Source organism: Lissotriton helveticus, chromosome 1_1 (genome assembly GCF_964261635.1).
Source record: "Lissotriton helveticus chromosome 1_1, aLisHel1.1, whole genome shotgun sequence".
In the NCBI taxonomy this organism is placed as follows: domain Eukaryota; kingdom Metazoa; phylum Chordata; class Amphibia; order Caudata; family Salamandridae; genus Lissotriton; species Lissotriton helveticus.
In genome coordinates this window covers 853,202,647-853,217,105 of record NC_136057.1, presented here as the reverse complement: position 1 = coordinate 853,217,105, position 14,459 = coordinate 853,202,647, and the positions used below count along the sequence as shown (strand labels likewise).

At 44.0% G+C, this 14,459-nt stretch overlaps 1 protein-coding gene across 2 annotated transcripts in view; it reads left to right on the top strand.

The window, feature by feature from the left end:
* The window catches only part of UTP20 (UTP20 small subunit processome component), a 1,109,880-nt gene that overhangs the window by 130,105 nt on the left and 965,316 nt on the right, over positions 1–14,459 (top strand). For both annotated transcript variants that reach the window (XM_078675325.1, XM_078675316.1), the window contains exon 8: positions 12,526–12,681. In XM_078675325.1, the coding sequence (XP_078531451.1) occupies positions 12,526–12,681 (156 nt within the window). The remainder of the gene's footprint in view (positions 1–12,525; positions 12,682–14,459) is intronic.

The window sequence follows — 14,459 nt, the reverse complement described above, 5'->3', positions numbered from 1 at the left end:
TTCCAAGACAATTCGAGACGAGCAAATGATGCTATATGAAATGATAGATGGTATCATGAATATTGATGTTTCCTGATGGAAACGTAGGTCACAAGGAGGGAATGTGGAAAAGTAAATTTTGCCATGTTGTATGTGCCTACGTGTTCCCCATCTTATGTTATATGTGCATGATCGATATGCATGTATTCCCCTCTGATCGATTAAAGACGCAACTACAGTTGTGTCCGTCTCTAGTATGTCAGTTTCCAGTCTTCGTGAAAGCAACGAATATTAGGCCTATGTAAACCTACGTTGCCACATTTTACAGTGTGCACGTTAATTCATTGAATTGTCCCCAATTCTAGGCCTCAAAAGGGCCCGGACTCAGATTCAGCTCCTGTCTCCTGAACCCTCTCCGAGGAGCGATACAGCCCCCACCTGCATCCCTGACCCTTCGCTTACTTCATGCCTCGCAGTGCACGGCCCGGCCTGGCTCTGCCTCCCAGTCTGCCAAGAGTATGTTATGCTTCTAGTTATCAGTCCAGCCCTCCTTCTCTGCATTCCTAAGCTACTGAATCGCATCAATAGTTTCCGTCATGGTCTAGCCTTTATGTCTCCATGTAAGAGAAATACTGTATTAATATTCATAGAATATTCCTCGCACACACAATACATGTAGAATTATGCATGCACCAGTCTTAGCGTCTATTAGCCTTTGCCCTGATAACTTTTGGATTCTATCAACATGTACTCTAAACACCAGATACTAGATATGCCTTGGGTACATGTCGCTCTGACACTCCAGACTTTAGTCTCCTCTTCTAGCGCAGAAGTCATAGCCCCAGTTCTCCCTGGTAACACGTCATTGCCCATTTGCGCGCACCACTAGGTTAGAGGTCCTAGCTGCTCAGGTAGCCCCCCTCCATGTTCCCGCCCCGTTTATGACATTTCTGTTTACGTTTGCATCACATGTCTATGTATACGCCCTGTACACGCCTTCTTGTTACATCATTTTGCCCTTATCTTTCACGACTGCTACGAGTCACGCCTACTGCTACGCCTACTGTATTGAATGTAATGTATTTGTTTAAGTATATATACTGTGCACCCATATTAAAAGTTGCTAGCCAATGCCCAGATCCTGCCCCCGGCAGCTGCCTTCATTCCCTTCCCGTACAGGCTGTCCTGTTCCTGTCCTTTATGCCTGATTAAAGCCTGTTGACTCAAGATACCTCGAATCCTGACTCTTATTTATTGAGCTACCTGTTTTATTGATTATACTGAAAAATAGTACCGGTAATTAATTATTTATTTACCACAGTCTATGTGCAGATCTACGCACACTCAACTGTAATATCTTTGTGGATTGTTTTCCCCGTCCCAAAATTCCAGACTTGTTGGCCAATTTATCAGACGCAAGATGTTTTTCGCTGCTAGATTTAAAGTCATCTTATCACCAGGTGCCACTGTCTGCAGATTCCAAAGATTCAACCACTTTTGGGACCCCATTTGGGATTTGCAAGTTCTCAAGACTTCCTTTTGGACTGGCATCTGCAGCGAGTGTTTTCCAAAAGCTTATTGATACCATATTGGTGGGTTTTCCTGGTACTCCAGCGTACCAAGATTATGTACATATTTTTGGTAAGTTTATTCAACAGCATAATGAGAGTTTATTTAAAGTGTTGGAGGTTTTCAAAAAGGATGGCATTACATTGAAACATGATAAATGTTGTTTTCTGGTGCAAGAACTTGATTACTTAGGTCATCATGTTTCCATCAATGGTATTAAACCAACATTTTTTCTGGTAAAAACCATTTCAGAGGTACCAGTCCCAGAGGACAGAGAGGAATTAAAGTCATTCCTAGGGATGACTGAATACCATTCACACTTTATTCAAATGTATACCTTTGTAGTAAAAGGACTAATTAAGCTTTTAAAGAAAGGAGAACACGCTTTTGAATCCATTAAACAGTTAATTATTCAAGCTCCAGCAATTCTCACATACAACTCAGGATGTGAATGTACATTGATGGTGGCTGCCAGCCACATAAGTCTAGGTGCTGTTCTATCCCAAAGGGTGCCGGTTGATGAATGCACCATTGCATTTGCCTCTCACCTTTTTTTGCAGTCTGAGAAGGCATATACTACGATTGAGAGAGAGGCATTAGCGTTTTCTTGGGCAATAGTGAAATTTAACAGTTTTCTTTGGGGTATGCACTTCACACAGATCACAAACCGTTACTTATATGCTTAACGGAAATGACTCCAGTACTGCACCTGCAAGGTTGGTAAGGCTTTTATCTTGACTTCAGGAGTACAATTTCACGATTTTGCATATACCAGGTGGAAAGAATGTCAGCACAGATTGCCTTATAGGTTGCCATTGACAGATGTGGAGCTTGATGATGATAAACATTATGTAGGATGTGTAGTGGCTAGCCTATATGATGCACTTCTGTCTTCCTCTGGTACCGTTTCCAAACTTCAATGGATGGAAGTTTGGATAAGGATGAAACACTTTTGTTGGTTAAACAGTTTTTAAAAAAGGGTCGGCCTTAAGAAAGATCTTTAGCTGCTCCGGTGAAACCATTTGCACAAATTCAAGAAGAACTCTCGCTGGTTGATGGTGTTCTTATGAGGAATGATTCGTGCATTCCTCCCTCATCCATTAGGGGAAATATCAATGAAGCAGGGCATGCCGGCTATTTGAGGGTAGACGTTGCATGTAAAAATGTAAAACAGGTTTTTTGGTGGCCATCTTTGGACACGCAAGTTGCGAATTGGGTGTCAGTGTATATAACGTTTGTTGTGTTTCTTCTGCACTGTGTGGGGCAGGTGTATGGGGCCATAGTGAAGGTCCATCACTCCAAATTGATGAAAACAAGTTTTTGAAGAGATTGCTGTGTGTCCCTCCATCCGCCTCCATACAATTGATCCATGACGAGGTAGGGATCGAGTTTATATCTGACTTAGCAGCCGTTCGGCCACTCTTATTGTGGCGTTCTATTTGGGCTAAGCCGGAGACTCGGTTCACTCAAGAGATTATTCTTGATTGTATAGGTTTGGACCACTCAATACGTATACAGTGGCTGAGATACATTCAATTCTGGTATAATCTTCTATTTGATATTAATGTTTCTCTTGAACCAGAGTTGGCAGTCGCCATTCCCAAAAAAGTAATCAAGCAAACGTTCTTAAATTTTAAAAAGGCTGAGCGAGAAAAAGTGCATGGTAAGCTCGCCACCGTAAAGTTCTATAAGGATCTGAATTTAACTCCGGGGCTTCAACCCTACCTTGTGAACGTAACTCGCCCATCCCACCAATTTGTATTAACCCGTGTCAGATTGGGCATTGTACATCACCTTGTTGCGTTCCCAATTCAGAAAGCCAAATCTGAGACTTCCTGCCCGTGTGACAATACCTCACGCCAGAGCTGTTGTCATTTTTTACTTTTTTGTAAATTTTATCATTCACTTAGGGTAAAATACCTTAAGCCCATTTTTATAAAATATAATACCCGATCCACAAAGACTGCACTGATGTTAATATCCTCACTGGAGAATGTGGATATTTGCTTTTTTGTGGCCACTTTTATTTTAAAATGTACAGCTGCCAGGAAAAGTATTGTGTTGTAACACCCTTATACATACCTGTCTGTACCGTACGACTTGTATATGTTGTATATAAAATATTTTTGATATCGTATTATGTTAATTATACGTTTTTTGAGATGTACAGCTGCCAGGAAAAGTATAGTGCTGCTACTAATTTATTCTATACATACCTGTCTGTACACAAAAGTTTTAAAAATATTTTGTAAATGTGGAATTATCATTTGTGTTTTATGACCACAGTATGTATTGTATGGTCCTTGTTCACACTCCAATTTTATCCTTCCATGCCCATCCGAGTCGTCCGGACTCCGTTTGGTTCAATGTACAGCTGCCAGGAAACTTCACTTGGTGTGATAAATAGATCGATTTCCTGTCTGTACATATATGATCCATCTGTATAAACTTCATATTGCTAGTATTTTTAAACTATTAACTGTTGCCCATTAACTGATGCATATGTTTTATATGCCCATCTTCTACTCACAACTTTCGTGAACATTTTGAGTCATTTTGTATATATAAGGTTTTGTATTTTAAATGTTTGCTTGTATGATTTGTACTTTCAAATCGAATAAAAGCTTATGAACTGAACTGGGTGTCAGTGTTCTACATGTCTCATGTCTGACAAACATTGGACAACTCACTTTGCACCTTTACATCCAGTACCACCTGCAGAAGATGTTTGGTCTAAAGTTGCCATGGATTTTGGTGGTTCCTTTTGACATACTACAGTTCAATCAGAGATACCCTATTGTTCTTGTTGACTATTTCTCGAAGTGAATGCTTTTTTGATTTTGTTTTTTATGCCTGCCACAGCTAGTGTCATTAAGTTTCTGCAGAAATTGTTTGTTTTAGAGGGCCCACCTAGAGATTTCGTGACGCACAATGCAACTTATTTTACTTCTGCACAAATTAAAGAATTTTTGGCAAAATATCAGTATCTACAGGTTGCACTTTATTCACTTACTTCAATGCTTTGGTTGGGAGAGTGAGTAGGTTTCCCAAAAGAGTGCAAACAGCTACCTGTGGAAGGTTTTTTGAGAGAGAAAATTGGGCATACTCTATCACACCACACAGCACCACTGGTATGGCTCCTTTTTGCCTCTTGAGGAAAAAGACACCTAACAATATTACTGACTGGATTAGAGACATGCTTTCAAAAGGTAAGCCTTGTTGGAGTTAAATCAACAGCCTACGCATGCCTTCAAAAACCTTCCAGGGTATCCGGCCGTGTCAGAGGGATACCAACCTCAGTGGGGCACTCGTCCCACCTCTCAGTTCCGGAGAGGGGGGTTGTTATGCCCTGCAGCAGCAGTCTCAACAGTGACATTGTGGGCTCCACGGCGTGGCCTGATCCGGACAGCCATCTTACTGCTGTGATGCCGCGACCAGCCTGGACTGCAATAACTGCATGCAGCAGACTTTGTGGGGTCCCACCAGACCCGGGGAGCTGTGTTGAAAGCCAGAGGTGCGGGGCTGACGGAGTCTCTCGACCCACTCCTACAGGGGAAGACCTGCTGGAGCACCATGGACCTTATGGTGCGGCATGATGCTGCGAGGCCGTCATTTCATTACCAGCACTGTCGCATGCCCGGGATTGCAGAGCAGCAGCTACACCACAGAGGGCTGCATAGTATATACAATGGACGGGCAAACCAGGGAATGCGGGCATGACAAGATATCCACGTGGCTCCTGTCTCCTTATCTGCCCAAGAGCCTTCCAGAAAGTGAGTGCAAAGGTGTGACACACCATTTTGCGAGGAGCACAATGAGCCAAGTAGCGGCTGAACAGGAGTAACACCAGCTCATCATCCGAGGGCGGTCCAGTGAGAGGGAGTGGCGGGGAACCTTGACTACACGGGCGAACCCTCATTTCCCTGCTGCTACTCTCTATCATCTGTCAGTGGAGGAGCGGCCTGCCATCTAGGAGGTGAGAGTGCCACTGGGCAACAGGCTTATCTCTTCCCCCTCCAGCAGCAGTAACGCTGCTTGAGCGTCTCTCTTTGAGATTGGACCCCGAGTGCTGATACGACACTGGGGCATCACCGGGCCAGTGCACGCGTCCCGGCTTAGTGACTGAAGTCTGCTTTGCTCCAGGTGTGTGTAATCGCAGTGACCAGCCACCTGATTGACACCTGCAGTCACTGTCTGAAGTCCGCATGGCGCCTTTTACTTCTCTTGAGGGGGAGCCCGCATAGGGCCTGCTACTCCAGTGACTGTAAAACCTGGGACACATGGCAATGCGACGGGCTAAAGACTGATGCAGTACTACTTCATTGACATTCCCCCACCCCTTCATCTTCTTGGCCACCTTCCTGGCCTCTGTGGGAACTTTGCGGGGACCTAGCCTGTACTCCACAATGGGGTGACCCGGGCCCACTGTGAACCTCTACTTGGGTTTCCGAACCTCTTGGGCCCTGTCGGTGATTTAACTACAGCATAGTCTTTGCTCAGCTGTGCACCTTCTGAGACAGACTGTGTGTGTTGGCTTCGGTTGTACTGACTTCTCTACTCCTGACGCCCCTACATATGAACAGCATGCCATGCCCTAAGGCTACTAAAGAGAATCCAGTAACCTCAATCTGAAACAAAGCCCCCCAGCAGATATGGAGATGACCCCGCCCCTCTTACCCTCCCCCCGGCACCAATGAGGATGGGACCTAATTGCCTATCTTGCAAGACTATATGGACCATTTCTTACAGGAAATCTGGTCTGAAATAGGTTGACTTAAAGCGGACTTTAAATCCTGCATCCAAGACATTCAATCGGGATGTCTCTGAGATGGGGGACGGGGGTGAGGAGGGGTGTGGATGACCTGGAACGAACAGTTGATGCTTGCTGGGTGGATCAAGAGATGATATGCTGCAGGGTCGAATACCAACAGAGAGAGCTACAAACAAAACTGGAATATTTGTAAAATAGGAGCCATAGGAATAACATACACATCCGAGGTTTGCCCATCGAAGCAGAAGGCAGTGACAACGTGGCCTTTACGGCTGAGCTCCTGCAGACGATTCATGAGGACAAAGAGTCACCCATCTCCGCCCTTGATATGGCCCACCGAATGGCATCTGTACCTGGACGAGCTGATTCAATCCCTGACATGACATCCTGACCCTTCCTTACGGACTAAGAAGCTATCATGAATGCCTCAAGAAGCAAGGCTGACCTGATATTTTGTGGCCACACCACTTAACTGTTCCAGGATCTTTTCCAAGTCACACTGCGCCAGTGGCACATATTTCGAGCCAGTCACCAACAAACTGAGGGAGATGAACATTCGCTATTAGTTGGTTCATACCTTTGCCCTCTTGTTTTCCTGGGAGGGAAAGCGACGAGCCATGCCCTCCTTGGCGGAGGCGAAATACCTTCTGGGGTTTTCAGCTGATCCCCCAAGGCCAAAGGCTCTTCCCCACCTCGCTTGCTAGTCATAGAAGGGTTACAATATACCACGGTGCGGTCCCATCCACTGGCTAAGCGACGCAGGAAATCAGCCTCCCAGGAGGCAAATGTTGACATTATTCAACACCTTTGGAACATGTGGAAAGGACCATCCCATGCCTTGTCCACCTCTGGATCCTTGTAAAGCCGGAATACTCATCTCTTACTACATGGGCCCTCCCCTCATAGGTGGATGTTACAACCTTTACGATCTTGGCCATTTAATACATCACACCGCAGGGGTCCGGATAGTATTCTGACCATTCTCCCATGCAAAGACTTAGATTGATTGATTCAGCTGGCCAGCCACCCACGATTCTCACCCCAGGAGGGGACTCCTTATGTGGGATTTTTGCATACCCATGCCGATCTCAACCGTACACGGAAAACTCTGTTGGACCCTGTTTTGGGGTTTCTTTGTTTCTTTTCTCTTTTCAGGCCCATTGCTCTTGGAATGTGTTGATGCTGCTTACTTTATTCCATGCACTGCATGCTAACACACTCGATTGGAAGCTGCACAAACTGCTCCTCTAATATATCGGCCTAACTGGCTAATGTGACCCTCATGTTACCTCAGGTTGCCTACTCCTAGTGCTAGGAGGGAGAGGCAGGACTTCCGTGGGAGCTGCCCCTTTCCTCCTGTGCAAACCTATTACTACTTTACATGTGTTACGGGCTCACCACGCACCCCCACCCCCTCCTACAGACCCACCCATGGGCACAAAGTTGATTTCCCTAAACGCCCATAGGCTCAACTCTCTTAGCAAGCGCACACAGGTATGGGGATACATACTGCAACATGAACCCAATGCCGTTCTCCTCCAAGAGCCCTACCTTATGGGTGCGGAGAAGTCACCAGATGGCCCATCTGAAATAACCGTTGCGATAGTGGGCCCACGCTTCCACCAAGACGCTGGGGGTGGGTGTTAGATGCAAAACCAGCTTCTCCACCACTATCTCGAAAGTGGTGAGAGATGAGGATGACAGATTTCTGCAATTGTGTATGCTTCAGGGCGAAAAGCTACTTACGCTGCTCAACATCTATTTCCCAATCATGAACAGGACCTCTACCTCCGGCACACCTTTCAGGGACCAGCTGGTGAGGGGAGGAGTGCGACATTACAGTTGGAGGAGATTTTAAGTTACGATGGGACCACAACCCTGGACGAGTGCACATGATTACTCCTTTTATTCCCATGTTTATACATCATACTCGCACATCACCATGTTCTCCTTACTCACTCCCATGTTCTCCTTACTCACTCCCATGTTGACCTTGACAGGGCAGATATTTCAGATATGTCCATTTCCGATCACGCCCATGTAGAATTGGTATGGGTCAACAAAGCCCCCCTCTCATAAGGGCCCACCTTGATGGCGCTGCCTCATAGGCTTCTCTCAGAATCTGCCAAGCTCAGTCCAGGACACTCATTGCCAAGCTACACAGTGGGGACGGTAGCTGGGCAATTTCTGAGCAGGACAAACAACAGGTGTTTCATGATTATTAATAGACTCTGCGCCCGAGATGATGTCCCACCAATGTTAATAGAGGAATATCTGAGCACATGCGACTGGGATCCCATTCAACCTCAACACTATGGCACTCCAATTGTGCTTGAGGAGTTGCGTTAAGTGGTACAGGCTCTCCCGCTAGGCAAAACCCTGGGTCCTGATGGGCTTCCTGTCATTTTTTTAATAGGATGTTTCTCCCCAATATGCAGGACCACCCATTACGATTGCTTAACTGTTTTACCCAGGAGACGGGCCTCACAACCTCTATGGCAGTGGTAGGAATATCCCTTATACCCAAACCAGGCAAGGACCCCACCCCCTGCTCGTCCTACTGCCTATTTGTCTTTCTCAACACGGATGTGAAAATATGTGCATAAATCTTAGCTACTAGACTACAGGGATACCTTCCGGGACGTATCCACCCTGACATGGTATGGGTTCATTTACAACAGACAGGGGGCGGATAATGTGCGTCGTGTGGCACACTTAGTGGAAAAGGCTGACCACCACAGAATCATAGCCTCCCTTCTCTTGTTTGACGCAGAGAAGGCTTTCAACAGGTTGGACTGGTCCTTCTTCCAAGCGGTCATGGGCAAGATTGGTCTAGGGTTGGGCATGATAGCTGAGATTATGACTTCGTATGTCACCCGACGTCCCCTACCCGGGTCAATGGGCAACTTGGCTCCCAATAACATCTTCGGGAGCACCTGTCGTGCGTATACGTTGTCACCCCTTCTTTTTGTCCTCTGTTTAACCACTGGCCATCCTCATCCACCGTAATGCTGCCACTGCAGTCCACAATCATAAGATCAGCTTGTTCGTGGATGATGCCTTTCTTATTGTCTGTCTTCTACTCACTATCTCTCTTCTGGCTATTGCTGACAGCCTTGCTGCGTTCAAGGCGATCTCTGCCTTTAAAATCAACCTGACAAATCTTATGCACTTAATCTTTCTATGTCCAAACAGGATCTCTCTGCACTATTCCAATGGTCTTCCAACACAATCCGATATCTCTGTCTCAGTCTCACTCCCACCCTGTCATCCCTTACACAGGCCAATTGGCCACAACTCTGGAAGTCCATTCTGGCAGATTTCCTATGCTGGCGGTACCTTTTTCTCTCCTGGCTGGGTCTCATCAATGTGATAAAAATGAATGTCTTGACTTGGGCTCTGTATCTTTTTCAATCCTTACCCACTCCGATCCCCCAGGATAATATCTCTTTCTTATAGCGAGACTGTTAGACTTCATCTGTAATGGGAAGAAGCTGAACATCTCCAATTTTTAACAGATACAGCCAATGGACTTGGGTGGGCTTTCCTGCCCTAATCCCCTCTAGAATGATTGGGCTGCTCTCCACAGGTATATCTCTGAGTGGGTGGTCCACGAGAGTGAGCAACAGTGGTACCACATGGATCGGGCGGTGGTTTCTGACCCTCTTTGGGAAATAGCCTGGCTGCCCAAGCCCACCTGACCATGCACCGCCTATATAGGTACCCCCCATTAAGACAGTCCTTGGCATTTAAAACAAGCTGGCACTCAAGAGTAGGCTCACTACCTTCCCCTACCCCCAACACTCTGATTGTTCTCAACCCTTGCCGTCACAAGTGCATTCAAGCATCATTGGTTTCCTAGCTGGGAGGAGGGGGGACTGTAGGACATTACGAGACCTTTTTGTGGGCACAGCCATAGAATCCTTTGACCAATGTAAGTTTAGCAGCTCCCCGAAACAACAATGTTATAGTACTGACAGTACTGCATCACTGGGTGTTGCACCCTTCCAACTATCCTGAAGCTATCAGACCGTATACCCCTTTATAAAAGCTACTGAGAAGGTATGATGGGTATAAGGGGCTCATTTCAAATACATGTAGACACTGCAACATTCCACACCCCCTCAAGCCCATCCTTTTCAACATTGCTGGCAGGCTACTACTACAGAGAGCATCTTGCTAAAGCAATGAGAAACCCTCTGGTGTGACACCTTCAAAACGTATTGCTGTATATCCCACTAGGAAACTGCTTATTTGCGCATGTTCCAAAAGTATTAAAACACCGGTTCGCCTATTCGCTATATATCCCACTACATACTCCCTTGCAGGCAATGTGTATTCGCTGTGGGAGACTTTTGCCACATCTGATTGTCCTGCAGTCTCATTGCCACATACTTGAAGAGATCTTGGAGCACATTAAAGCCAACGTAGGATATTCCCCAACTGCCACCTACCTCACAGTTAACCTTTGTGAGCGACCTATTGCCCTGGAAGCGATGACCCACGTGGATTGGAAACTTATTAGCCACATACTGAATGCTGCACAGCAGCTTATAGCATTGATGTGGAAAAAAACAACTGCTCCCTTCTTTGCCTTATGGTTTACTTGCCTCTTGCACGTGTTAGCGATGGAACAACTATCCCACACACTCTCTCGAAAAGAAATTACATTTCAACACGTTTGGCACCCTTTGCTCCACTATCGGACCTGATTGGCTTTCACCTGCTTCAACCTGCCACAGCTTGGCAATTGCAACTTTTTGAGTGACTTTCTCTTGACACTCGGCTCCACAGACCAGCTTTTTCCTCCCATGTGCTAACACTCGTCAGTGCTCCCTCTTTAAAATGTTATGTTGATATTATTGACTTGAGTATGTTGTTTTTTGATGTTTCTATGTTTCTTCTGTTTTTTTTAGTAGGTGACATGATGTGTTGTAGGAGGCTTTCTTTAATGTTTCTCTGGCGCCTGTATTGCCTCTTACTGCGAACAGCTCTTGGCCTATCTATTATGCAATGTCATATCTCCTGTCCTATTATGATGGCTTCTGATGACTATGCTGCTCCTTGTTGTACCATGTCACAAATTCTTAATAAAAAGATTGAGTAAAATGAAAACACTTCTTTATCTTCTATATATTTTGTACAATGCATAAAGAATACCAAAGTAAGCAACCAAAGAGTTGGGCTCTCCCACTGCTTCCTGGATAGACTTCTACAGTTTGTTTTGACCATTTCAGCCCCCTTCCCCCTGCAATTCTGAGAACTCTGGCAGAAGAACATACTTCACACATAGCCTTTGCCTGCTGCGAGCACTTATGAAGTTGCAGACACCTTGTTTGCTCTTGGTCTCACCTTATTTGGAGTTTAGGAGTATTCAAGTTACACACAGGTTTAGTTACCTATATTGACATAAAGGCTATTTTGAGGGAAAGAACATAAAATAATGTTTCCTGTTTTTGTTTTGAGGAAATGGGGATCTGTCCAGTGTAGTTGAGTGCCTTTCTGCTTACTAAACGTATAATTTTCTGGAATCATCTATTTATTGGTCATGAATGTTAAATTACTCTCACCCTTCCTCGCCTTATAGGCCATTCTGATGTAGAGAGGGGAAGAGTTGGACTTTGGATGTCACCCTTCAGGCATCTAGAATTAGCAATTACATATCGTTTTTCAATTTCCAGTGATGTTTGTTTAGCTCTTTTCACAGACATCAGCAAAATACCTCCAATGTTTTATGCTAAGTTTGATTTCTCGATAAAATGTACATCTGGACTTGCATGGTTTAATTCTAAAAAAACTAAAATGAAACATTCTCATTTGTATAATTAAAATGATTTAACCTGAGCCTACTGAACAGATTCAAGAGAATTAAACCATAAATCCTGACCTCATTAGTGCATGTATAGAACCTTGTTCAGAGGCCACAAAGATCCTGATGTATAAATCACTTGAAAATAAAAATGCCTTGTTCTTTGCAAGAAGTGCTTTTTAAGGCTGGTTAATTATTATTATGAATAGAAATGTTATGGGTTAGTAACTGAGCATATACTTTATGTGGAAGGAAATTGCTCGCAGATTAAAAACTCCCCATTCTTTCACCTTGAACTCACATGTTTGTTCCTATCAACTCAGTGAAAATATGTGTGTGAATCATCTGCTAATCCAGCATTGTTTGACAAAAACGTTTCTGATTGATGTGTTTGCAGGCTATACATTTGATCCTTCAGAAGCTTGGGCCTATTACAGAGACTGAGGTGATCTTACCTTGGAGTACAGTTGGAGAGGTCCTCAAACACATGGTTGAATCTGTTGCATCCTATATCTACAGGGAACATTTTGATGTTCTCTTCAGATGTTTGCAGGTACGTTTTCCTTATGGAGTGAAAAATGAAGCAAATTAAGTTTCTCTGTTTCACCAAGCGACGTGCTGTAATGTTGTGTAGTTAACTTTTATTTTGAGCAAATATAAGTTGCATTGCTTATCGACTTACTGATTGTGATCTGTAGGAGGAGCACGAACACTCACTGTGTTAGGAAAGTTTTCTTCTTTTCTTTTGATATATTTTGTTCATCATTGTGAATATTATGGAGTACTGGCTTATGCTGCATTTACAAACAAGTCTGCTCTCTTTATATACCTCAACTGTAAAAAGGCTTGGTCTTTTAGCTCACTCAGTGCCTTTATTCCTCTATATCTTCTTTTTCATTTCCCTAAAGTAGTTTGTCTTTAGTTCTTATGCATCTCTTAGCTGTACGTAAGTGATAGTGCAATGTTTGGTGAAGTCATAAACAATGGATAGTCACACACTAATAACCTAGAGCTATGATCATGCTTCATAGTCGGCTTCTTGTTGCAGCGCAGACATCTCAGAAAAGGTGAGGACATTTTCAGATGAGTAGTAAAACATCCTACAGACAGGAACTGGAAAATAGAATGAACGGGTCAGCTGCCATGTGGCATAGGATAGGATAGTAGTTGTGTTTCCTCCCTTAAATCTTTAGTATAAAATTTACAGCTTTTGGAAACTGCTGCGATCTCACTCCATTCACATTTGGGTTTTTTCAGTTAAATTCTCATTTTTTTCAGTTAAATGTTCCTTTTAAATATGGATTATTTTTTGTAGTATCGGCAATTTCATTATGTCCTACAGTTGTTTACAATTACAATTGAACTCCTTTTTATTTTTTAACATAAAACCAAAATAAATTGTTTTTAATGCCTTTATGTAGGCACACTAAAGTAAGGGTATTCCAAGAAGATCTAACCTCTTGTTAAGTGCTCCATGATGCCACACAGTATTCACTGTTTATTACTTCCCATGACAAAGGTTTGAATTACTAAGTAACGTTTCCTAGATGTCCTACTAAAAATCTGCAAAAGTTAATTAAATAGGGACATTGCTGTTTTGCTCTAACATACGACATGGTCTCTTTATCAGACCTTGCATGGTATCATTTGTGGTGGGGCAACAGTATGATGGAAATAACATGCATAGACAATTGCACAAAGCTGGGCGAGGTGAAGAAAACAGGTTGTATGCTCCCATGTGTCTAGAAATAGATCGAAGGACACATAAGCAGAAGGCAAATTCTTGATGCAGTAGTTGCTACGCCTTTAAGAGCCACTGTCCTAGTAAAAGTCCTTTAGGCTGATATGTTTTTTTTTGTTTGTCAGCCAGTATGGAGTGCTTCCTCAACTCCTTTCTTCTTTTTCTGCATAGGTATTTTTTGTTTGTTTAGTTGACCAACTAAAAAGCCCTTGACAAAAACCCACATTCTTGATTTATAAGCATTGTTTCCTGAATTGCACTGACCCTTTTGCCCACAAGAAGTAAAAAAAAATCAATTGACTTGGAAATTCCTATGGAAGATGCAGAACATATCCTTTCTGAAGAATAGTAGACAACCCATGGACTGCATAATTTCATTTTCTGCACATGGGGTGTTCCTCTGTTACTCCTGGGTAGACATTGTATATATCATAGCTGCATCTATCCAGGTGATGCATGTTGGTTGTCCCTCTGATTCTCTAGGGCAGGGGTACTCATAGTGCGGGCCGGTGGCGGCCCGGAAAGCCTCCCTTGGCGGCCCGCGGACCTTGCAGACATGTACCATTTAAAAAAAAAAAAAAATGTTATCA